Here is a 25250-nt window from a genome sequence, read left to right on the forward strand (position 1 = left end):
TAGAAACTGATAAGGATTTAAAGTTTAACGTCAAATCCAAATATTCATAGCACACTCACAGGATTCTCTCTCACACACACACACACACACACAAAGAGATAAAGTCCATCCCATCTGCAAATATTAATGAGTAAACTTTACAATGAGCATGTCTCTTTCTTATGGGAGGTCGCTTCAGCAGCTGCACTGGTGTTGCGGTGATCATTTGAGACTCAGATGCGAGGATTTTCTCTTACATAAGCGTGGATTCATAAGCAACACCACAAACATTCCTGACTTTTGGAGAGAGCTCACTGTCTGGCTCAAGATTCAGGTCAAAAGAGGAGGAGAACTATCTTCTCAGAAGGTCTAATTCCAGGGGGGAGAATGATAAAGCAGGTGCTGATTGGGATTGTGTGTGGTGCTGCCGTACTGACTGCAGGCATCCTGATCGGCCACTATGGTATTGACAAGAGCAGCAGCGCACCGTCCTGGGTGAGGGATGTGGGGAAGGATGTGGACGAGAGCCTCATTGAGAAGTTCTTGTCTGAGGTGGACAACATCCAGATTCAGGAAAACCTTCGGTGAGTTAAATTCAATTAATTACACTTTTCATTTTGTAATTATTTGTTCAAGTGAAACAAAATGTTCAGAACTCCAAGTAAAAAAACAGAAAAGTAAGAAAAAAGAGGTGGATTATAAAAAGATGTCAACCTATATTCAAGCAGCTTTTGTCACATTGAAATGTCTCAGTCTATGAGGTCATGGGGTTAATTTAGAATCATACAATATATTCCTAAAGGTTTCATGGAAAACAACAGGTCACTCGATCCCTTTGTGGTTTCCCCGAGGTACCACTTTAAATTCCTCGTGGCTTTTGACAGTAAATTATCCAAAACATTACCGGATCAAACCTTTCTTTATCCTCTTCTTCCTCCACAGGGAGTTAACCAAAGTGCCTCATATGGCCACATCAAATGGAGACGAGCAGACAGTGCAGTTTATGCTAAAGAGATGGCAGGACCTTGAAACCGGTCTGGACCAAGCCTGGAGAGAGGAGTACATGGTCTACCTGTCCTTCCCGGATCCCAAGAACCCCAACAAGGTCACTGTAGGTGAGTCGTGTTGGAATCAACGTGGGGACAGTCACGCCATCCCTCTACATTCAGCACGTATCCTTTACCTACAGGTTTAGAAAGTTCAGGGATACAGGGGGATTAAAAGGTATCGGGGCTAACACAGTGACTTCATAGAAACTGTTCAAATGGCATATTGCATTATAAGATGGAGTGAGTCAATAGTCTTTACTACGTGTGTCGTGCTGTATGGTTTTCTGCAGTAAAACTGGAGAAAAACTGACACCTGCAGGGTTTTCCCAGGAAGTCAATTTATACATTATAACATTTTTCCCATGATGTTGCATCAAAACCAACTTTAGGTGGAAATAACATTACATTCTGCTGAGTTTTACTTTCTGTGCTAGCAGCCCATTCACCGTGAGTTGTTCATTTCAGTGAGCTCGTCTGATACTGTGCTGCACACTGCCAGACAAAAAGAGAAGACTTATACTGAAGACCAAAATGATCCTGATGTGGTTCAGCCATACGCTGCATACTCCCCTGCTGGACACCCAAAGGTAAAAAGCTACCCCTTTGGGTAATGTAATATTTTTTAAGAAAAAGCCAAAGAAGGCGTTTTTAACAAGAATAACCTGTCTTGGAAACCAAATCTGTAGCCAAACTCACTTACTTAATATAGTAAAAGAAGAAGCATCCAGTGTTTTCTTGCACAGATACCGTATAACAGATAAAGCTATTGATAGTCTGTTCATGGGACTTCCTCTTTAAATGAGGTGTACATCATTTCAGGGAAGTAACTCACTGACACTATAAAAATCACATGATTGTCACATCCCTGTTTCACACAGCACAAGCCTCCTGGCAGAGGACAGATAAGGGATATTTATCCTGATTTAAACAATCACAGTTAAGTGGCGGTGCAACAAAAGTAGATCTGGAGCTTGGAGGAAGGTTTAGTTCATACATGTCTAAACAATGTGAAAAAAGGGAAAGCGGGAAAAGCCTAAGAGAACAATAATTTGGAATGATTGTTTTTTAGTCGTTTAATTTTTTTCAGATGTGACTTTACAGGTGCCACAAAATTGCATTTCCTAACAGATAATAAACCCCAATTGCTTTGTTTATCAAGTACTGATAACATCACACTTTATAATGTAGACTGAGTTCATAAACCAACAAGAGCCCATCTGTTGAGAGTAATAAAGGCTGGTTGTTACTATCTGTGACCATCTATATCAGGTGAGGAGGATAATAAGACATGTAATGAAAGAGGAGGCAGTGATAAGGAATAAAATAAAGTCTTTTGTTAGTCAGTATTATATAACAGTCTTTCAGCATTTGAAATAACAGAACAAGAGTTTAGTGAAAGGGTTCACAGGGAGTTGTATGATTGGCTTTGTGAGAAGATTTGGGAAATCTGAATAAATATATCGTAGGTCTTATATCGTGGATACAGTATTTCTTTTAAATATTGTGTAGTTTACCTTCGCTCTGCCGAATCCCAAGGAGGATCTGAACTTGGGTCATGAAAAGTTCACCTAATCCTGGCGTCATTCACCATCACGTGTGTTGCTTTTATTGGCCAATGTTGATTTTTCTTATGGTTTTAGGGACGACTGGTGTACGCCAACCAGGGGAAACCAAGTGACTACCAGCTGTTGAACAAGACAGTGGACCTGGAAGGAACCATCGCGATCACCAGATATGGCGGAGCGGGAAGAGCTGCTAAAGTGAGTAACTTATTATCCTTTCTGTGTTTGGTTATGGTTTATAAAGATAAGCGGAGACAATCTATCCAGACATCTGTGCCAAAAGTGGTATGCTAGTGAGTTTTGAGTGCTTTGCCAAGTGTCAACAATATAGTCAACACCTCTGATCTTTAAATGACACCTTTTATTGAGATAGTAAAGGGTGTTGAGGACAGGAATTTACAGTCTAACCAATTTAACGAAACTCACCTTGCTTGTATTTTTCATTACAGCAATGTGACCGTGAGAAATAATATCAATTGAAAACAAATTTAAAAAAAAACATTGCATACTTTAATGTGTTGCACAATAGGCCTGAAAATCAAGAAAATGTATGTCAGCAAGATTCAAAATGAGTTTCTGTATACAACCATCCATCCATTTTCATCCGCATATTTGGGGGATGGGTCACAGGGGCAGCAGGCTTAGCAAAGTCTTCCAGGCGTCCCTCTCTCCAGTGGTTCCTGGGGGAACCCGAAGCGTTCCCAGGGCAGACGAGATATATAATCTCTCCAGCGTGTTCTGGGTCTACCCCGGGCCCTCTTACCAGTTGGGGGTGCCCGGCAATCCTCTAGCTGGAGGTGCCCAGGAGGCATTCAGAGGCTGCCATGCAAGGTGCCAACCTGCCCATCAGTATCTAATACAAATGCTCATTCACACACCAAGGGCACAGCCTTTGGGAGCAATTTAAGGTTAAGTATCTTGCACAAGGACACTTTGACATGTGAACTGGAGGAGTCGAGGATTGAATCGCCGACCTCTGAGCCTCAGCCGCACCATCTGATCAGGTGCCCGAACAACCTCAACTGGCCCCTTTCGACTCAAAGGAGCACCGCCTCTACTCCGAGCTTCCTCCGGATATCTGAGCTCCTCATCCTATCTCTAAGGCTGAGCCCAGCCACCCTACGAAGGAAACTCATTTTGGCCGCTTGTAGCCGCAATCTCATTCCTTTGGTCACTACCCAGATCTTGTGACTCACTCCCAACCCGGAGGAAGCAATCCACTGTTTTTCAGCAGAGAACCATGGCCTCAGACTTGGAGGTACTGACTCTCCTCCCGACCGCTTCTCACTCGGCTGCAAACCACCCCAGTGAGTGCTGGAGGTTACAGTCCGATGGAGCCAACAGGACCACATCATCTGCAAAGAGCAGAAGCGCAATTCTGAGCCCCCCAAACCAGACAATCTCCTCCCCACCGCTGTGCCTTGAGACCCAATAAAACACATGTAGACTGCATGAGCATTATGCCATGACCCCTCCAACAGCCCTGCAAAGGAGCAGGTTCACTGTTCCACGGCCAGGATGGAAACTGCATTGCTCCTCCTGAATCTGAGGTTCGACAATCGGTCGGAGCCTGTGGTATAGCGGTCATTAATGAGGTGAGTGTGCGACTAGGTAGATTGGTAAGTTGTCGAGCAGGAGGTGGGTATACTCTCCTTCTCTCCTCAAAAGGTTTTTTGGCTGATAGGTGGGCAGAAAAAGAGGTGGGTATATCCCATATACCTGTGTATACACTACACCACCGGTCGGAGCCTCCTTTCCAGCATCCTGGATTTAACTTTCCCGAGGAGGCTGCCCTGTCAAATATTCAATTTGGTACAATTTTCGCCATCAAGCTGCACACAGGGTAAGATAAAGGAAAAGAAAATTATTTATTCACTCACCGAGTGGCCGTTTCTGTTGGGATCCTGCCGAGCAAATTGTTGTGGAAAATTTCCTCTTAACAAAATATAAAACATGAACTTACAGAGAACATCTGCTTTTCGGAGTTTTATTGCAATAAACAGGGTTCACATGCACAAATGGCGGATCTCCCACCTCACGAACATCCCTTATTCTCACTCTTAGCACATGTCTTTAATAAACACACAGTGTTTTGACTGTACCTTCAGACTCTTATGTCTACAGAGTCTCTCAGGCTGTCTGCTGGGAATCCAGAGCTGAAGGCTGAATCTTTGCTTCTAATAACATTGGCACTTACAGTACACACTTTTTGTATGTAAAAATCTTTACCAGCAAAGTGACTTTAGCTGTTGCACAAAAGAAAAGTAATCAAAGAATACCTCAAAACTGATCTTTTTTTATTGGAAGATTTCACATCGGTGTGGAGTTTACATGCAATCTTGGCCATCTGAGGACAATTAATGTACTTGAGTAGATGTAGTTAAATTCCCCTTGTTCAGTTTGAAGCAGCGCCACTGATCAAACTACCAAACGGTATTAAATCATACTTTAACAATTTAACCTCCAGTCTGTGAGCTGCAACATTAAAACACCTCTTGCATGCTATAACTTAACACTCTGAAAAGAACTATTCTTCACTTTAACTGCTTTTACTTTTTATGTCAGTCGCAACCATCTGCTGCCTTGATTTTTTTGTGATCAGATTTTTATTGATTACATAATACATACATACAGATAGAAACAACTTCACGGGACATATCCCAACATATCCCTGCCGCCCCACAGGACTACACCAACCATTCCCTACAAAGAGGTATCATAGCACATACATGTACATGTATACAAAACTGCTATACGGTAATAGTAGGGAGCAAAAAAGAAATGTTGGAAACACCATACCATACGATGTGGTTCTGATCCATACTGGAATACCTCATAACAACCAATCACGTGCAGAAGTGGTACCATACAACACACTAACTCCACCAAGGCAGCACCATTGCAAATCATCCACACAATGACCGATACCATGACCAAACCAAGAACACAGTCAACCACCCATGACACATCTCTGCCAGGGTTTACGTATTACTTACATTAGCGCCTTTATACTTTCAACAGCATTTACTAAAACATTTACAGTATTTTGTTTTGCACCATGAGTTCTTGTGACAGACTGTAAAGAATATCTAGAAAAGTAAGTAACCACTGTTGCCTCTGCAAAGACTATGGAGCCTGCCAACGTAGAGCGATTATTTTTTTTTGGCTGCTGTAAGGCCAGCCAGCCGTACTCGATCGTTGTTGGAACTAAATTTCAACATACAATCATCATTCAACAATAAAACCAATGGAGAGCATGGTACAGAGCATTCTATAATCTCTGACAGATATGAAGAGACACATTTCCAAATCTAAAAACATCTGAGCAATCCCATACCATATGCAAAAATGAACCAGAAACTCCCCGATGGCAGAGCATGCAATTTGGGGATTGTCTGTCTTGTTGTGAGGTAAAGAAGTTAATACAAGGGCGTTTGCCTTTCCAACTAAATTTAGAGAGTAATGAATGCAACCTATCCCAACACCCCGCTGGTGGTGACGGGTGGATTATAGAGCTATAAAAGTTTATGCAGGAAAGACCATTCATTTTAATGACTGAGAATCGTGAAAATAGAAGTGAAATTGTTTTTAGTGATTTGATTAACTGAAGGCTATATCTGGATTCCTAAATAACCCAAATATTTCACCTTTGGGATATCTGAAAACAATTTTGAATCACAGAGTGTCATTTCCATCTGCTGCCTTGATGAATACATTTTGCTTATAGCTTTAGACTTCAGTGTGAATCTTGTATTCTTACATCATCACCTTACTAAGCTTTATTGTTAGAATACAAACATGAGATCAGCATGTTATTGCCCACCCTTCTGTGGGCACTTATCATTGTATTATACTGGGAACTAGGAACTCACTGAGCAAAAATTATTTTTCAAAAATGTGTGAGATTATGGAATACTGTGAGTAATACAGTAATATCAAGGAAAAAAAACAGAGGTTAGTTCAACAAAACTTGATGAATTGTTAAAAATGTACTACTTCATTTCAATAAAATATTGTGATCTCATCTCAATGGGGAATTGTAGACATTCAATTACAGAGATGTAGTGATTGCAAAAGTGTATTTCATTCAGTTAGTGAACACGTCTCCACAGCAGTTTCAGCTCGATGGTTTCTCCCGTGTATATTGATTCTCAGGTGTTTTTTCAAGTCCTTGATTTGAGTAAAACTTTTCCTGCTGCATTTATGTAGTTCTTCACTTCCGTCAGTTCTTGTGTTTTCACCATGAACCACAAGAATTGAATTGTCTCTCGCATATTTTGCAAATACAAGGCTACTTGTCTGTATGCAGTCTTACATGTCTTGCCAATTGAGACATTTCAAAGTATTCTTTCCCGCAAATCTTGCAAAGGTACGGCTTCTCCCCAGTGTGGGCTCTTCTAATGTGGGACAACAAGCCACGATTACGTCCAAATTCCTTTCCACATGTTTTGCATGTAAACGGCTTCTCACCTGTGTGTGTTCTCATGTGGCCTATCAAGTGGCCACTAAGTGCGAACGCTTTCCCACATGTTTCGCATGCAAACGGCTTCTCACCTGTGTGTGTTCTCATGTGGTTTATCAAGTGACTATTATATCGAAAATCCTTTCCACATGTTTCGCAAGAATATGGCTTCTCACCTGTGTGGGTTCTCATGTGGACCATCAGGTGACCACTGTATCGAAAATCTTTTCCACATGTTTTGCAAGTGTATGGTTTCTCACTTGTGTGGATTCTGATATGAGCCTTCAATGTTGATATCTGACTGAATCTTTTCGCACAGAAGCTGCAAGAATGTGGCTTCTCACCTGAGTGAGTTCTCAGGTGTATATACAAATAAGACCTAAACTTGAAAGCTTTCCCACATGTGTCACATTGGAAAAACGCTTTACCTGCCTGTGTATTCCGGTGAAACTTTAACAGGTTGGAGTTGTTTACATTGTTACTGTGACTTTTGCTTTTGTGATGTCTTTTCTTTGGCTCTACATTTGTAGTTGACTCTGTGTCGCCATGATTGCCTCCTTTCTGATCTTGGCTCTCAGCTTCTTGAGAGTTGTGAGAGAGGAGCTGGTGGTCACTGTTTGGTTCTGGGTCACTGTGGTCACTTTCCTCATAAGTAGGAGTCAACATAAAGGTCTCAGTCTCCTCCTGCTTCACTTCAAGCTGCTCTCCCTCCTGACTGGTGCAGAATTCCTCCTGTTCCTCTTTAATCTGTAGAGGCTCTGGGTCCTCTTGGTCCAGGCTGGAGTTCCTCTCCTGAATACAGAGCTGCTGGTCAGTGAGATCCTCCTCCTCCTTACAGACATGTTGCTGTGGGAGCTCTGGAGGGACAGAGAAATAATTAAAACATATTAGCAGGGATGAAAGAGCTTAACACATATAAGTAAAATACCAATAACAGTGTATAAATACCCATGCATTGAAAACTTTAGTAAACGTTCCATTTTACGGTCAGTAATTTAAAGTATAAAACATGAAAGTACTCATGTACAGTAGTCCCCGTCAGTGTTATTTAGGTTATAATGTGTAAATAGCATTTTTGTAGAGATGTTCCAAAAGCAATTTTCCTTCCCGATACCGATTCTGATACCAGAACTTGTGGTATTGGCCGATACCGAGAGCCAATCCAATACCAGCGTGAAAAATATATATTGTTATTATTATTATTTAACAACTGTTTCCTACTGACCATGTATGGATGTGATATGAAAGTATCTTTTCATGCAGATCTTGCAAAAATACGGCTTCTCACCAGTGTGGGCTCTTCTAATGTGGACCAACAAGCTACTACTACGTCCAAAAATTTTTCCACATGTTTTTGCAAGAATATGGCCTCTCACCTGTGTGGGTTCTTATGTGAGTTTTCAATTCTGATGCCCAACATAACCTTTTCCAACAGGTGTTGCATTTAAACGGCTTCACGTTTGTGTGGATTCTCAAGTGAAAGCTTTCCCACATGTATCGCATGGACAACATTTTTAAAAATATATATGTGGATTATTCACATTTTAAGTATTTGTGGTGTTTTTCTTATTGTGTGTAATTAGCATAATTTTAATTTATTCCCCCCCCCCCAATACTCCCTTTACTGTTGTATTGTCTAATGTACTGTAATATTACTGTGTTGGTAATAAAGTAAAAAAAATCTCTTTAGGTTTAGGCAACAAGCCCAGTTAGGTTTAGCAAAATATAATGGTCAAGTTATTGTTTAAATATGTGCAGTATCCCAACTTGAGAGAGATTGAAACATCTACTCGAAGATGTTCAACTGGAATCCACTCAATGACAAACAGCTTTTCCTTTTTCCCTCCTTTATTTTGTAGGTTGAGTTGAAAGTTCAGTTCATTTGGGAATTATTATTATTAGCCATTAGTCATTAGTCATTAGGTGAAAAAAACTTTGAAAATAGAAAAAATACAGAAAAGAAAATATACACATTATTACAAAATAAGTATAAATAAGAACAAATACATGTTTTATGGCTTTGCAAAATTCATTAATCCTTATTTAATTTAATACACACACTCCTTAGGTTAAAATAAAACCTTTCTAGCAGAAAGCCCTGAACCAAACAGGCTCGCATAAACATCTCTTTGAATGCAGTATAAATTACTTTGGATTATAAGGTTATATAATCGAACTCCTCTGTTTGGTGGTATTAAAACAATCAAGCTTTACACACCTATCCTGTGTAACTTTATTGCAGGTTTCCAAACGATATCTAACAGTCTTCTCTGTCGGTCGATCTCTTCTTCATACTCGACGATAGTTTTCTCAAAAACACCAAATATTTCTTCAGCAGCAACAGTTAGTCGCTCATTAACAAACTCTCTCAGATACTCAACTGAAGACATTGTTGTTTAATCACAAATTAAATGATTATCTGCGCTACAAATACAATATAACCTTCCAGCTAACTCGACACGTCCATGCAGCTACTAGCGCTTTGTGTTGTTTACTTCCGCTGGGTGTCACACTGTTAACGTTCCGACTTCTGACAGTTGAAGTCAGTCAGCTTATCGTTCCGCTTTCAGTAAAGGTTGTACATCTGTCTTGTTTCCTTTCACAGGGAAATTGTTTTTTTCTCTCTCTACACTGACTTATTTTCTGCAATTTGTTGCAATTGTTCATTTAAATAAGTCCTAGCAGCTTTTGCACATATTTATGGAAAAGTTTATCCTTTTTCTCATTTTATTGTCTTTTTTGTCCTGATATTTCAGTTTTTTTTTTCATATTGTTCTTGTGGCCTTCTTTTCTTTTTGCTCGGTCCTGATATTCCAGTAAGCCTTTGAGTACTCTTTTTTTTTTTTTTTTTTTTAACAATGTCTTTATTGTTTTTTTTGTTATACAAACATCAGCATTTTTATGTAATATATTCAATACAGGATTTACTTTAACAAACATAACATACCCCACCCACCCACCCGTTCTCTCTTCACTTTTCTCTTTCTCACAGGGCCAAAATCAATATACAGCTTCACAGTATCAATCATACAGTTAAACAGTTAAATGGCACCTCTAACAAAATGATGATACACATAAACAGAAAATAAATATATAGAAAATAAATAATAAATAACATAAAAAGAGTTCATTCCCTTCTGAGGGTCTACCATTATTGTGAATTTTTACGTGTCCTATCTTAATTATTCCTCCTGTAGAAGCTCACCAATAGCACTACTTTTTATGAAATCATTAAATGATTTCCATATTTCCTCGTAAACACCCAATTTGTTTTTCAAGGTATATGTTATCCTCTCCCTGTGAGTCCTCTTTGTCATGTTTTTGGTATGTCTGTCTCTTGTCTGTGCTCTACCTTATTGTCAATACGGATGCCATCCTCTATTTTTGCTGCAAAACAAATCTACCTACGGGTACAAATAAAGTCACCTGAACCTGAACCTTCGTTTCGAGCTATTACAAAGACAATTCACTTAAAAGTTAAAAGAAAAATGGAACAACTTTTCACTGGTTAGTAAAAGTAGCAAACCGTGTAAAAATACCCATACAATAAAAATGATAGTACCTCCACCTGGAGTTATTTAATTTTTTTACCAGGTACACATACTGATGGATAGTTTAACAAGGCATCATATTTAATGAGCTCACTATCAGTTTTTTTGTAAAAATCTTAATCCTCAAAGTAATATAGCCGTTAAGTAAATATAGTGGCCTAAAAAATACAATATTTGCCTGTAAAATGTAGTAAAGTAGAAGTATAATATCACATTAAGATAGGCCTATTAAATGTACAAATACCTCTATATATTTTTGTTGTTGTTTTTGTTTTATTAAAAACTCTGAATATTTCTTCAGCAGCAGCAGTTAGTCGCTGGTTGACAAACTCTCTCAAATACCCAACTGAAGACATTGTTGTTTTATTACAAATTAAATAATTATCCGCACTACGACTTTGTCTTTCTGCTCCTTCAACAGGTGCATTCAACTAACGCTACTCATGCTTGTGTTGTTTACTTCCCGCCGGATGTGCGGGTTCTTCTTCTTCTTCTTCTTCTTCTTCTTCTTGTTTTAACTGTGGTTGACATCCAGCTTATTGGTGCATTATCAGACAACAGACTTACAAAACAAAATAAAAATAAAATAATAATAAAATCATAGGCCTACACATACCCACACACAGTAAGCCTAACCTATATTTTATCCTCCATGTTTTACAACCTAGTCTGCAGTGAGTTTGATGCATATGTGTGGGATGAAGGTTGTCTTGCTGGCTGTATAGGAGTGCATCATTTAATATAAACCACTCACATTCAAGTGTAAACCTGCACAGCCTTATACGTAGTAAAGAACAAGAAACATTTTAAGCATCTTCTCATATCTTTTCATATAGCTTTAGACATCAGTATGAATCTGGTATTCTTAAATCATCACCATACAAAGCTTTATTGTTAGAATATAAACATGAGATCAAACAAACAACATTTATTTTCCCATGTTCCTTTGGGCACTGATTATAATATTTATTACCAGGCTGACTCATTGACAGCACCATGTAGCACACCATCTACAATTTGTGTTTACGTGTCACTTCTAAAGCCAGAAACAACTAAACTATACCAAGTCGATGCAATCACAAAATACATAAAAATATAAACTTAAATGACATGTTGCACACAAAAAATAAGAGACTCTAATTGGCAGGAGTTCACAATCCACTCATATAACTGAAGTATATAAAATGTAAAAAAAATTGAACTGGTTAGACATTTGTAGGAACTATGAATTCACTGTGTAACAATGATGTTCAAAGATTTGTGAGTTTATGATTTTTTCAAAGAAATGTTGTCAACAAAAATGAGTCTGTAGACATTCAGTTACAGAGATGATCATTCAGTTAGTGAACACGTATCCACAGGCGTTTCAGCTCAATGGTTCCTCCTGTGTTTCTTGATCCTCGGGTGCTTCTTCAAGTCTGTGATTTGAGTAAAACTTTTCCTTCAAGTGCTGCAATTATGGCTCCTCACTTCTGTCAGTTCTTGTGTTTCGACCATGAACCACTTGTCTCCCACATATTTTGGAAATACAAGGCTACTTGTCCGTATGCGATCTTATATGCCTTCCCAATTGATAACCATTAAAGTATCTTTTCCCGCAGACCTTGCAAAGGTACGGTCTCTCACCAGTGTGGGCTCTTCTAACATGGGCCGTCAAGTCATTATTACGTGTGAAACGTTTTCCACATGTTTTGCAAGAATGTGGCTTCTCACCTGTGTGTGTTTTCATGTGGCTCATCATGTTACTGCTAGATCTGAAATCTTTTCCACATCTTTTGCACGAATACGGCTTCTCACCTGTGTGGATTCTCATGTGGTCTATTAAGTGACTCTTAGTTCGAAAATGTTTTCCACAGGTGTTGCAAGAATATGGCTTCTCACCTGTGTGGGTTCTCATGTGGACCGTCAAGTAACTATTACTTCGAAAATCTTTTCCACATGTTTTGCAAGAATATGGCTTCAAGTCACCTGCGTGGACTCTTACATGATCGTTCAATACTGATATCTGACTGAATCTTTTCCCACAGACGTTGCAAGAATGTGGCTTCTCAGATCTGTGTATTCTGAGGTGTATATACAAATGGGACTTAAACTCAAAAGCTTTCCCACATGTGTCACATTGAAAAATCGCTTTATCTGCCTCAGTATGACGGTGAATCTTGAAAAAGTTGGTGCTTTTGTGACGTCTTTTTTGTGGTTTTGGCTCTGCATTTCTAGTTGATCCTGAGTCTCCATGCATACCTCCTTTCTGATCTTGGCTCTCAGCTACATGAGAGTCGTGAGAGAGGAGCAGGTGGTCACTATTTGGTTCTGTGTCACTGTGGTCACTTTCCTCATCAGTAGGAGTCAACATAAAGGTCTCAGTCTCCTGCTTCAGTTCAAGCTGCTCTCCCTCCTGATTGATGCAGAGTTCCTCCTGTTCCTCTTTAATCTGTGGAGGCTCCGGGTCCTCTTGGTCCAGACTGGAGTTCCTCTCCTGAATACAGAGCTGCTGGTCAGCGAGAACCTCCTCCTCCTTACAGACATGTTGCTGTGGGAGCTCTGGAGGGACAGAGAACAAAAGGAATATCATACTACTGTGATGGTAAAGAAGAAAATGCCGACATTGAAGCGTTGGAGAGTTGGTTGGTGACGAAAGCTGCCTCCATTTACGTCACCTGCCTCCACATCATCGAATAGCAAAATTCAATTGCAATAACCAGTTTTCAACCAGTAAAGTAAATAATGCATATTTAAAACACAATACTGTAGAATTCAGATACTTTGCACTTAGTGTCAAGATTAGGACCTGAATCTATCAGTAACACTAACGTTACTAAATACACATACACATTCATTTTCAGCTGAAAAAAAGTGGTTTGAGGGTTTAATTACACTTTAAACCATTTTGATCACACATAAATAGAATATTCCTCTGTTCTGTGGTATTACAGGTTTTACACACCTATCCTGTGCAAATTTATTTCAGGGTTCCAAACAATATCCAACAGTTTGCGCTGACGATCGATCTCTTCTTCATACTCGAAGATAGTCTTTTCAAAAATTCCGATTATTTCTTCTGCAGCAACATTTAGTCGCTCGTTAACAAACTCTCTCAAATACTCAACTGAAGACATTGTTGCTTAATTATAAATTAAATAATTATCTGCACTGCGACTACAATATCGTTTTCTAGATAATGCAATAATAGGTGCATGCAGCCAAATGCTCTATAATAACAGTCTCTGGATGCAGCTGCTGTTAGTAGCGCCTGTGTTGTTTACTTCCGCTGGTTGTCACACTGTTAACGTTCCGACAGTGGAAGTGAGCTCTTCTTCTGCTACTTCTTCTTCTTCTTCTTGTTAACGACTGTTGGAATCCAGTGTATTGGTGCATTACTGCCACTTTCTGTTCCAGACAGTAGACTTATTATTTATCTCTCAAAAAAATAATAATAAACATACCCACACAAATACCCCCTAACCCTAACCCCCCCTAAAAAGTGCTCCACAGACAGACTCAGATAATAATGCACACAGTGCACTTTCACAGACTAAGCTACTGGAGTTACCCTGCACAATATATTCATTTTTAACAGTCTCTTCTGCACTATATTCACTTTTTTAATAGTCCTGTATCACAGCTGTTACTCTGTACTATATTCAGTTTTAACAGTTTTCTTCATCTCCTTGTATTTTTATATCTGGTATAATTTTTTTGTACTTTGTACTTTGCACTACTAGCTTTATTAACTGCCTTTTTACTAACATGTTTTGCACTATGGAACTGTGATGCTGGAAACTTGAATTTCCCTCGGGATCAATAAAGTTACTATCTATCTATCTATCTATCCAACCTATATTTAATCCTCCATATTTTACAGTCTAGTTTTGCTATAAAATCCCTATCCATGTCAGCCACCCTAGCACCCTATCCATGTTTATCCATCATATCATATTTTTAAAAATGTTCCCCTTAAAAAAAGCTAACAGTACCTGGACCTGTGCTCTCTCTCCTATGCTCAGTATGCATTTAATGTGAATTCCAGCACCCCTTAATTCCCTCAGATTAGTATTCCCCATCGTCTCTCTCTGCGTCCCGTATTCCCTATAACTCAGAACTACGTGCTACAACGACTGCTGCCTTGATGAACAGGATTTTTTTTTATAGCTTTAGATTTCAGGATGAATCTAGTATTCTTAAATCATCACCATACAAAGCTTTATTGTTAGAATACAAACATGAGATCAGAGTACAGCATTTAACCATATTCAATTTGTGTTTATGTGTCACTTCTAAAATGACATGTTGCAGACAAAAAAGACAAAGACTCTAATTGGCAGGATGACAACATAAGTGACCCAACACCAGTAGAGAGATGGTTTCTCAGCCTCAACATCAGAGTTCACAATCCACTCATATAACCGAAGTGGTGTATGAAAATTGTAAAAAAGAATATTCATTAACAGGTTTAACATTTGTAGGAACTATGAACTCATTGCACAACAAAGATGTTTCAAAGATTTGGGAGATTATGATAGTTACAAAGAAATATTGTTGCTAACAAAAATGAGTAATGCAGTAATATGAAGGAAAAAACGAGTTTAGTTCAACACAACTTGATGGCATTGTTGACAATATACTACTTCAACATATTGTGACCTCGTCTCAAGGGAATTGTAGACCATGAACCCCTTGTATCCCACATATTTTGCAAATACAAGGCTACTTGTCTGTATGCGATCTTATATGCCTTGCCAATTGAGACGCATCAAACCATCTTTTCCCGCAGATCTTGCAAATGTACGGCTTCTCACCAGTGTGGGCTCTTCTAACGTGGGACAACAAGTCATTATTACGTGTGAAACATTTTCCACATGTTTTGCAAGAATATCGCTTCTCACCTGTGTGGGTTCTCATGTGGACCGTCAAGTCACTGTTACGACCGAAATCTTTCCCACATGTTTTGCAAGAATGTGGCGTTTCACATGTGTGGGTTCTTATATGAATTTTCAATTCTGATTTCCGACTGAATCTTGTACCACAGGTGTTGCAACAATGTGGCTTCCCGTGTGTTTGGGCTCTTATGTGGCTCATCAAGTTACTGCTAGATCTGAAATGTTTTCCACATGTTTTGCATGCAAACGGCTTCTCACCTGTGTGGATTCTCATGTGGTCTATCAAGTGACTATTAGATCGAAAATCTTTTCCACAGGTGTTGCAAGAATATGGCTTCTCACCTGTGTGAGTTCTCATGTGGACCGTCAAATAACTATTATATCGAAAAACTTTTCCACATATTTTGCAAGAATATGGCTTCAAGTTCTCACCTGCGTGGACTCGTACATGATCGTTCAATATTGATATCTGACTGAATCTTTTCCCACAGACGTTGCAAGAATGTGGCTTCTCAGCTCTGTGTATTCTCAGGTGTATATACAAATGGGACTTAAACTCGAAAGCTTTCCCACACGTGTCACATTGAAAAGACGCTTTATCTGCCTGAGTATTACGGTGAATCTTCAACAAGTTGGAGTTGTTTACATTGTTACTGCGACTTTTGCTTTTTTTATGCCTTTTCTTTGGCTCTGCATTTCTAGTTGATCCTGAGTCTCCATTCTTGCCTTCTTTCTGATCTTGGCTCTCAGCTACATGAGAGTTGTGAGAGACGAGCTGGTGGTCACTGTTCGGTTCTGGTTCACTGTGGTCACTTTCCTCATCAGTAGGAGTCAACATAAAGGTCTCAGTCTCCTGCTTCAGTTCAAGCTGCTCTCCCTCCTGACTGATGCAGAGTTCCTCCTGTTCCTCTTTAATCTGTGGAGGCTCTGGGTCCTCTTGGTCCAGACTGGAGTTCCTCTCCTGAATACAGAGCTGCTGGTCAGCAAGAACCTCCTCCTCCTTACAGACATGTTGCTGTGGGAGCTCTGGAGGGACAGACAACAAAAGGAAGAGGATACTACTGTGATGGTGAAGAAGAAAATGCAGACATGGAAGTAAATTGCAGTGCAATGCAGACATTGAAGCGTTGGAGACGGTGGTCACTATGCATATTAAAAATGCAATATGTAGAATTAAAATGCTTTTGACAAAAGTGGCATTGGTTTTCAGCTGGAAAAAAATGGTTTGGGGGTTTAGTTCCACTTTAAATCATTTTGATTACATATACATATAATTCCTCTGTTTTGTGGTATTAAAATAATCAAGTTTTACACACCTATCCTAATCAAATTTATTTCAGGATTCCAAACGATATCCAACAGTTTGCGCTGACGATCGATCTCTTCCTCGTACTCGATAATGGTTTTATTAAAAACTCTGAATATTTCTTCAGCAGCAGCAGTTAGTCGCTCGTTCACAAACTCTCTCAAATACTCAACTGAAGACATTGTTGTTTAATTACAAATGAAAGAATGTCCTGCTGATTCTATGCAGCCAAAGATGCTCTATAATAACAGTCTCTGATGCGGCTCCACAGCTACGAGCGCTTGTGTTGTTTACTTCCGCTGGGTGTCACACTGTAAACGTTCCGACAGTGGAAGTGAGCTCTTCTTCTTCTTCCATGGATCCACCACCCGCTAAAATACTGAAGGTCTTATCCTCAGATCAAACATTCCAAATTGTTTTGCAATGTCATTCCCTACCCAACCAAATATATCTAATAATACATGTGGCTTTTCAAGTTACAGCTAAATCTGAATTCTCTCCCACATGTATTACAGTTATATGGTCTCTCTTTTGACCAGCAAAAACCCAGATCAGTCAACAACTCAAAGACAAATGTGCATAAATGGCAAGCACAAAAAATAAGGTTGGGTAAAGCATGCAGAGTGTTGTCACAGTTTAATGGCCATCAGTAGAAAGATAGTTGTACTGCAATGCTTCCAGGTGGAAATGCCTGTTACATTAAAGGGACAGTGTGTAGGATAGTAGTGTGGTTGCAGATTGCAACCAACTGAGTACCCATCTGCTCACTCCTCTCTTTCCAAGACGGCGGTAACGTATGCCGCAGAATGCAAAACCGGGGTAACGTTGTTCGCCTTGCTCATAGGCCGCCCTTACCGTAATAACACTACTTTAGGAGCAACAGAAGTCAGACGGCGGCTGGCGTCACCACGGTTTTGCACTCTGTGGCTCACGTTACTGCAGTTTCACAAGCGCGTCGGAGAACTACGGTGGCCTTCAGGTAACGTTAAAAAAATGTAAAAGGCTCTCTCTAGAGCCAGTGTTTGGTTTGTCCGTTCTGGGCTACTGTAGAACATGGTGGAGCAACATGGCGGACTCTGTGAAGAGGACCCGCTCCCTATGTAGATACGAAGGGCTCAATCTAAGCTAACGAAAACACAATGATTCTTAGTTTCAGGTGATTATACACTAATGAAAACATAGTTATGAATTTTATATTCCCTTTCTGCTAATAGATCTCCCGAAATGCTGCACACTGTTCCTTTAAGTTTATTGAAAGGTGTAAATGAAATTGTGTTGTTAATCAAATGCCATGTGTGTCTCATGCAGGCCATCAATGCAGCACCATACGGAGTCATCGGTGTGCTGGTCTACACAGACCCTTTGGACATCAACGACGGTCTCATGTCAGACATCAATGAGACGTATCCTCACTCCTGGTACATGCCGCCTTCTGGTGTGGAGAGAGGTTCCTTTGGCACTAACTATGGAGACATGCTCACACCCTACCTGGCTGCCAAAGGTAACCAGTGACTTGTGTAAAAATGTTTCACAATACAGTAATGTTTTCTTTTTTTTTGTTTACTCTACTACTGTTGCACTTTGGCTCCCATACAATCCGGGGAGGGACTTTTACAACAGCTTCATTTAGCTTCAAAGACGCACACAAAGATAAAATCAGGTCATTTTTATTTTAATATTTAACTTTTCTATAAATTCTTCACAATTATACTTTATTTTTTGTAGATGAAACCTACAGAATTCCAGTCGAGAACATCACAGGGATCCCTCCCATTCCAATGCAACCAATCGGATTTGAGGATGCCTACAGGCTAATCTGGTTTGTGATTTGGCAAATCTGCTTGTGGAATTAATACAGCCCAAAAATGGTTGATTATGAATTTATTCTAACTTGTTTTCCCATGGGTCATTTCAGTGAACTAGGTGGAGAAGCAGCTCCAATTATATGGCAGGGAGCGTTCAACTGTACCTACAACTTTGGCGGTCCGGGGTTCAAACCCACATCTCTTTTCAACGACAGGTAGTACTGCTAGGCATTAGCTGCATTTAAAAATGATCTGGGAGAATTATTGAGCAATGCACCTGTTTAAATTATAAAAGAAATCAATCCTTTCATTTTTACTTCATATGTTATATCTGTTGTTTCTCTTGTTTTCAAGCATTATTTTGATGTTGCAGCCTGGTTCCACACCTCTCACTTGCTGCCCAAATTTCTTTCAGCAATTCAAATAAATATATGATGAATGAAGTGAAATTGAAATAGCAATTCAGTCCGATTATTTTTCTTTGTCTTAAAGGACCAGTGTGTAGGATTTAGGGGGATTTATTAGCAGAAATGGAATATAATATTCATAACTATGTTTTCATTCGTGTATAATCACCTGAAACTTTTGTTCATATCTACGTAAGGAGCGGGTCCAGTAGCCCAGAACGGAGAAACCAGCTCTATATAGGGCTTTTTGTGTTTTTACGTTACCTGAAGGCCACCGTAAGTTCTCCAACGACCTTGGAAAGGGAGCGGTGAGCGGAGGGGTATTCAGTTGGTTGCAATCTACAACCTCACCGCTAGATCTCACTAAATCCTACACACAGGACCTTTAATGTTGACCTAAAGGGCAACTAAAGTGTCGCAGCTTAATGCTTAAAATAGCAAATTTATGTCTATTTTTTTTAATAAATACAATCTCCTGTTGGAGCAGTGGGACGTCTATTTGTCTCCATTCCTTGTTGCTTCATACTTCTGAATTGGGAACTCTTTTCCAGTGATGTGAAACTGGACATCTTCAACTATGAGGAGGTGAAGAACTCCTCCAATGTGATGGGAGTTATCAGAGGGAGTGTCGAGCCAGGTGAGACTGGAGGCCGAGTCCAAATCAGTCATTCTATATCATCTATTTTCAGCTTGTAATTACTCTACTGTGTTTTTACTCTGTGTGTGTTTATGTCCACAGACAGGTATGTGATCTATGGGAACCACAGGGACAGTTGGGTGCATGGCGCCATTGACCCGAGCAGTGGGACGTCGGTCATGCTTGAATTGACCAGAGTGCTGGGCAGGATGGTCAAGCAGGGTGAGGACAGTCATAGCTGAATGAATGACTTCTTGTTTTGTTTATAGTTCTGGATAAAGACTTAATCTGTGTTCCTCTCTGTTCCATGCAGGCAAGTGGAGGCCTCGCAGGTCCATTATCTTTGGAAGCTGGGGAGCGGAGGAGTTCGGCCTTATTGGGTCTGCAGAGTACACAGAGGTGATTTATCCACAGGATTAGACATAACACCCAGCAATATGCTCATGCGTTCATAAGCATATATATGACCTTGCAATATGACCTTGATCTTGTCTTTTCTTTAGCAATACTTCACCAAGCTCAGTGAACGAACCGTTGCTTACATCAATGTGGATATAGCTGTTTTTGGTAAGAAGCTAAGAAGAAAATATCTAGTCTCAGTCCTTGGTTTCATCTGGACAGATGCAGCCATTGTAGTTTCCTCAAAAAAATTCAGACATTTACAATTTAGATTGATTTATGATTGATTTATGATTGATTTTTCAGCCTTCTGATGTTTGTAAGAATGTTCTTGTTGACAGACATGAATTATTTAGTGGTACAAAATATGAAATACATGAAGAAGGATTCATACAATGGCTGCAACTGTGAGTTGTGTTCTGAGACTGCAAGTGTTGTGCCTTGGAAATGTACAAGGTATTAGTGTTGCTAATCCAAAACACTCATTCATCTTCCACTCCTCAGCCAATGCCACATTCAGGGCTTCTGCGATGCCATCACTACAGAACGTCATCTTCAAAGCCACAAAACAGGTGAGCTCTTTAAAAAAAATGACGTATGTGTTCAGATGTTTCTCTTCAACATCTGAACTTGAGCAAAACTATTGTCCACACACCACAAGGAGCCTGTCACATGAACGTGTGTTTGTTTTCCAGATCGATGCACCTGGACTGGACTCCACATCTGTGTACGACAACTGGATCCAGTATGCCAACAGGACCAGCCCGGCCCATGGACGCATTCCCAAGTAATGAACTACTGCTCCACCTCTCTAACTTTCCCACATATTGCATTGCATCCCGGGAGAAGTACCCCTCATTTCTGTTTGAATTTTTGCAATACTATGTATGCAAGGTATTTAGCCCATTGTTGATCTAGACCAAGAATATGGAGGACGGTACCTGCCAAAATAAAAAATAAATTAATAAATAAATGACTCATAAATAGTCATTTAATGTGGCAAAAATAATATTTAAAATAAATGTAGCCATTAATTAATTGATAAAAATGTAACATAAATTGATATTTCAGTTTTAATTTGCTCTTTTATTTATATATTAATTTATGCATTTTCTATTTATTGATTTATGCATTTGTTTTTGTTTGTATTTTCTTATTTATTTTTATTTATTTCATATTTATTTTTAAATGTATTTATGTATTTATTTAATTAATTACATAATTAACTCTGCACGATTTTCGCTTTGCATTTCACCCCTTATTTATTTTCCCAAACTTATTTATTTCTGTACAGTTTTTTTTTTTACATTTCTTTATGCATTTCTGCCTCATAATGCAAATGAAGGGGCTGTTACTAAACATGTGTAGCTGAAGATGAGCAAGTATTCTCAGCAACAACAGAATGCATGGGATATAATATTACATTTTTGTTGCCTATCGTCTGCATTGTCATGACAGTTATAATTATTTTACAGGCAGTACCTTGTTAGATAACCCCACATGGCTTTGTTTTGTTTTGTTAAAGATTGGACAAATCATTGCATTGAAAATACAGAATAGTTTACAGTATTGTGAGATTTGCATCATGAACGTGTTCATATTAAAGTATACTGTATGTGTCCCCACGGAAATCTCAGATCTGTGTTGCACTCAATAAAAAATGCTTCTTGTTTTCTCGTCTTCCTTGGACAGGGTGGGGTACCTGGCAGGAGCAGGGAGTGATTACGCTGCCTTTGTCCATCACCTGGGAATCTCTTCCATGGACATTTCATACACATATGACAAGGTATGAAAGACTCGCTGCCTTTGACGTACTGTCATAGATTTTTGTCTGATGACAATGTGAGTGCTGTATGTAGGTTGTAGAAACCTTGTATGGTGACAATTATAATTTCAAAAGTTATTCAACTGTAATACAGTTTGATTTCCCCATCGAAATATGTGAAGGCAGCAGCAACAAGCACAACAACTATCTTCAATCTGTGGTGCAATGATGTGACCACAAATACAAGCCTTGTTTTTTATTTTTCATCATTTATTTAACTATTCATTGGCTTGAAGACACAATCCTCCTCCCTGCCAACTGGATCAATATGTTGCACTTTGCTATCTTGCTGCTGTTTACCTTTAAGCTGTCTCATTTTACTTCTTGTTTGTAACAGGCTGTCACCCAAGACATTTTTATTTGGTGTGCACGTGTGAGGAGAAGTCAGAATTAGACTCATTTAGTCATGTAACTCCCATCATATGGATATTTTTCTTCATACAGAGTAAAACAAATGCTCGGATTTACCCTGCGTACCACACAGCATACGACACCTTTGACTACGCTTCAAAGTTCATTGACCCTGGTGAGCATTTCTTCTGTCCTGGTACTGCAGATGAAGCTTTATTTTTATGTTATATCATTTGAAAATGTGGTACATTTTAACAAAAAGCCTTATATTTCTAAGCCAAACAGATTCTACTCAATTTCTCCACCTTCTGTTGTCAAATTTGACCACAAAAAAGACAGCAAAACATCTCCCAACAATTCCTCTTTTGTTAATAACATCTCATTCTACTACTTCCTCCTCTCAGGGTTCGTCAGTCACCAGGCCATTGCCAGGACAGCAGGGAACATCCTGATCCGATTGGCTGACAGCCTGGTGTTGCCATTAAACTGCAGTGACTACGCTGAGATTCTTGAAGACTACCTCAACACAACAGTGACCCTGTATCAGAACCAACTGCAAACTAGGAATATCTCCATTGGTAAGCAGTTAGAGATGTTTCAGTGATGCAGGAACGTGCAGTACACTAAAGGGTAAATAGATAAATGAGTTTAATCTGGGTTTTGTGTTTCAAATGGGGCAGTGTATGTTATAGTTTTATGGATCAGACAAAGGGGTGGAACAATCATTTGACTTACTGCATTACTTCTAATTGTTGGACCTAAAGTTGACAGAGTCTCTGACTGGAACCTAAACAAAATGCTCTCTGCAAGAAACTACTAGAAAAACTGTCTTCAGGCTGCACTTAAGAACAGAACAAATAGTAGAAGCAGCATCTGTTTCTCCTACCAGCAGTCACAGAGCATTAGAGAGGGTGAAATCTTTACCGGGAGGCTGCTGCTACACCTGATCTGTGTCTTGTTTCAGAACCACTAATACATGCCGTGGCCAGCTTCCGCAGTGCAGCGACTCATTTGGACCAGGTGATTCACAGTTCAGACCTGGCAAATGAAACGTAAGAGCACAAACAATACAGACATATTAAATCTCCTTTGCCGTCCACATAGAGGTGAATCAACCCCCTTTCTCTCCGCCTCTCTTCTCGTAGACCGCTGAAGGTCAGAAGGATCAACGACCAGCTCATGCTGCTGGACCGAGCTTTCCTGAACCCTCTGGCCTTCCCAGATAAATATGCATTCAGGTAAGATGATGATGTGTCAGTCTAATAGCCCCGGGGAGCGCAATGCAAGCATGCAAAATATAAGGAAGCTGGCATGTGTTGTTTGCTGATGCGGCACTGTACTTGATGGCCACAAGGTATACTGTACATAATACAAAGACAGTAGGAGGAATGAGGGCCCAGTAAAGGCCTGGTTAATTACCCTGGTAAAAGCCACTGTTTTAAGTGAAACCTTCGGACTCAAGAGGGTTAACACAAAGTGCTTCTGCAGGACTATATGTTTTTACCACAAACAACAAATGTAGGCTACCAATTTTTTTGCTGGCATTCTGGTTGCAACATACGGTCATTACAACTCACATTATAGTATAATGACAGACATGAATACTGACACACAATGATAGAAAGACAGCATGACCTCATGTTTGGTGCAAAGGGACAAAGAAAATACAGATGAGGCCTCACCCTTCTGCTGCTGGCACAGGAGCTTTTAATGAAACACTTCGTTCTCAGGCCGGGTGCACCTCGTTGAGCAATGCAGCACACCTGGGCAGAGCTACTGGAGGGGGAGAAGGAACAACAGCACAGGGAACACATAACAGCCTTGACTGAAATGTCTTAAACCATTATTGGAGAGATTGCCATGAAATTTTGAATAAACATTAATGTTCGCCAGACGATTGACTTTGGTGATCCCGTCTCTTTTCCTCTAGCACCACCATGAGGTTGACATTCGTGGTTTTCTAGATATTATCTGCTAAACATTAGCATGTATATCGTCATTGTGAGCATGCTCAAACATCTGTGCCTAAAGAAAGCTAGACAGTGGTGCTAGCATGGCTGTTACAAAGACAACTGTAAAGCATTCATCCTATACAATACACCCCATTGTATTTATCACACACGCTGCATTGTTGAGGGTTCCCAAAGCTCAGTTTCTTTTAAAAATCGTCCTCTTACACTCCTCTCGTCATGACATGTTGGAGATAATGACCATGATTGTCTGCTTCATTGTGACTTAGCACTTAACCGTTCAGCCGCCTATCATTGTTATATCACTCTTTATTTCCCTGTATGTCACGCAGGCATGTTATCTGGGCCTCAAGTAGTGCTGGCAAGCCAACCTTCCCAGGTCTGGCTGACGCCTTCGCCAACGCTGAGTCATCGGGACAGTCCAACGCCTGGGACAAAGTGCACTACCACCTGTCAGTCCTGAGCCAGGCCATCGAGGGCGCTGCCCACACGCTGGTTGACGTCATATAATATAGAGGAAGAGGAGGAACTGCACTCGCTCAGGGATTTAAAAAATATTAAAAAGATAGGGACTCTCAGCCAATGAGCTCTGATCAGCTCGGCCATGATGAGAATATTTATGGATGATATTAATTAATTAAGAATCAGTGAACAAAGCTCATCACCAAACAGCAACGTGAATGATGTCTTCTATCTTTGTCGCAGGATTAAAATATTTAAATATAATGAATATTTTTTATTAAAGCGCTTTAAATATTAAAGATGAACCACTGTTAATACAATTGTAGTTTCTTTACTGTATGTGTGCAACAAATTTGCTAACATTAGAGGTCAAAAGTAGTTGTTTTCACGCAGATTACTAATACTAGTCTTTCCGCATTGTGTGAACAACAATAAGCACAGCAATAATTGCATTATCTTATCTTGCCATGTGTTTATAAAAGAAAAAGCTGTTTTCTTTAGAAAATCAATGACCAGCTCATCTCCAAATGAATGTTAGCATTACACCTAAATTTGTAAAATTGTGTCTAACCACTGAAAAGCAGTGTTGCTGATGCATGTTAGTATTT

General features: G+C 39.6%; 3 protein-coding genes across 5 annotated transcripts; 1 reads left to right on the plus strand and 2 right to left on the minus strand.

Moving 5' to 3' along the window:
• The first annotated feature begins 366 nt into the window (after positions 1-366).
• On the plus strand, positions 367-24962 carry naaladl1 (N-acetylated alpha-linked acidic dipeptidase like 1). The gene is made up of 19 exons (XM_037778333.1): positions 367-563; positions 922-1094; positions 1494-1615; positions 2669-2788; positions 18095-18287; positions 18512-18605; positions 18702-18806; positions 19550-19635; positions 19738-19857; positions 19949-20034; positions 20139-20202; positions 20539-20606; positions 20730-20821; positions 21727-21820; positions 22304-22385; positions 22615-22788; positions 23175-23262; positions 23356-23448; positions 24513-24962. The coding sequence occupies exons 1-19, from the start codon at positions 367-369 to the stop codon at positions 24688-24690; spliced, it is 2229 nt and encodes a 742-aa protein (XP_037634261.1). The 3' UTR covers positions 24691-24962.
• On the minus strand, positions 4867-9572 carry LOC119493191 (zinc finger protein 664-like). The gene is made up of 2 exons (XM_037778337.1): positions 9271-9572; positions 4867-7909 (listed from the first exon to the last, which is right to left on the minus strand). The coding sequence occupies exons 1-2, from the start codon at positions 9440-9442 to the stop codon at positions 6882-6884; spliced, it is 1200 nt and encodes a 399-aa protein (XP_037634265.1). The 5' UTR covers positions 9443-9572; the 3' UTR covers positions 4867-6881.
• On the minus strand, positions 10835-17119 carry LOC119493189 (zinc finger protein 664-like). 3 transcript variants are annotated; one of them, XM_037778336.1, is made up of 2 exons: positions 16797-17119; positions 10835-13144 (listed from the first exon to the last, which is right to left on the minus strand). In XM_037778336.1, the coding sequence occupies exons 1-2, from the start codon at positions 16966-16968 to the stop codon at positions 12138-12140; spliced, it is 1179 nt and encodes a 392-aa protein (XP_037634264.1). In that variant the 5' UTR covers positions 16969-17119; the 3' UTR covers positions 10835-12137. The 3 variants fall into 3 exon arrangements, with proteins under 3 accessions (XP_037634264.1, XP_037634263.1, XP_037634262.1); XM_037778335.1 differs by lacking the exon at positions 16797-17119 and adding an exon at positions 13548-13915 and having other exon boundaries at positions 10836-13144; XM_037778334.1 differs by lacking the exon at positions 10835-13144 and adding an exon at positions 14787-16506 and having other exon boundaries at positions 16797-17118.
• Positions 24963-25250: the final 288 nt, after the last annotated feature.

This window comes from Sebastes umbrosus, chromosome 8 (assembly GCF_015220745.1).
Source record: "Sebastes umbrosus isolate fSebUmb1 chromosome 8, fSebUmb1.pri, whole genome shotgun sequence".
Taxonomy (NCBI): domain Eukaryota; kingdom Metazoa; phylum Chordata; class Actinopteri; order Perciformes; family Sebastidae; genus Sebastes; species Sebastes umbrosus.

Coding starts and splice junctions, on each gene's coding strand:
- LOC119493189 (XM_037778334.1), bottom strand. CDS start 16,968: ATGTCTTCAGTTGAGTATTTGAGAGAGTTTGTGAACGAGCGACTAACT. Junction 16,507..16,796: donor AATAAATTTGATTAGGATAG/GTGTGTAAAACT, acceptor CTGTCCCTCCAG/AGCTCCCACAGCAACATGTC.
- naaladl1 (XM_037778333.1), top strand. CDS start 367: ATGATAAAGCAGGTGCTGATTGGGATTGTGTGTGGTGCTGCCGTACTG. Junction 2,789..18,094: donor GAGCGGGAAGAGCTGCTAAA/GTGAGTAACTTA, acceptor TGTCTCATGCAG/GCCATCAATGCAGCACCATA. Junction 18,807..19,549: donor ACATCTCTTTTCAACGACAG/GTAGTACTGCTA, acceptor ACTCTTTTCCAG/TGATGTGAAACTGGACATCT.
- LOC119493191 (XM_037778337.1), bottom strand. CDS start 9,442: ATGTCTTCAGTTGAGTATCTGAGAGAGTTTGTTAATGAGCGACTAACT. Junction 7,910..9,270: donor AATAAAGTTACACAGGATAG/GTGTGTAAAGCT, acceptor CTGTCCCTCCAG/AGCTCCCACAGCAACATGTC.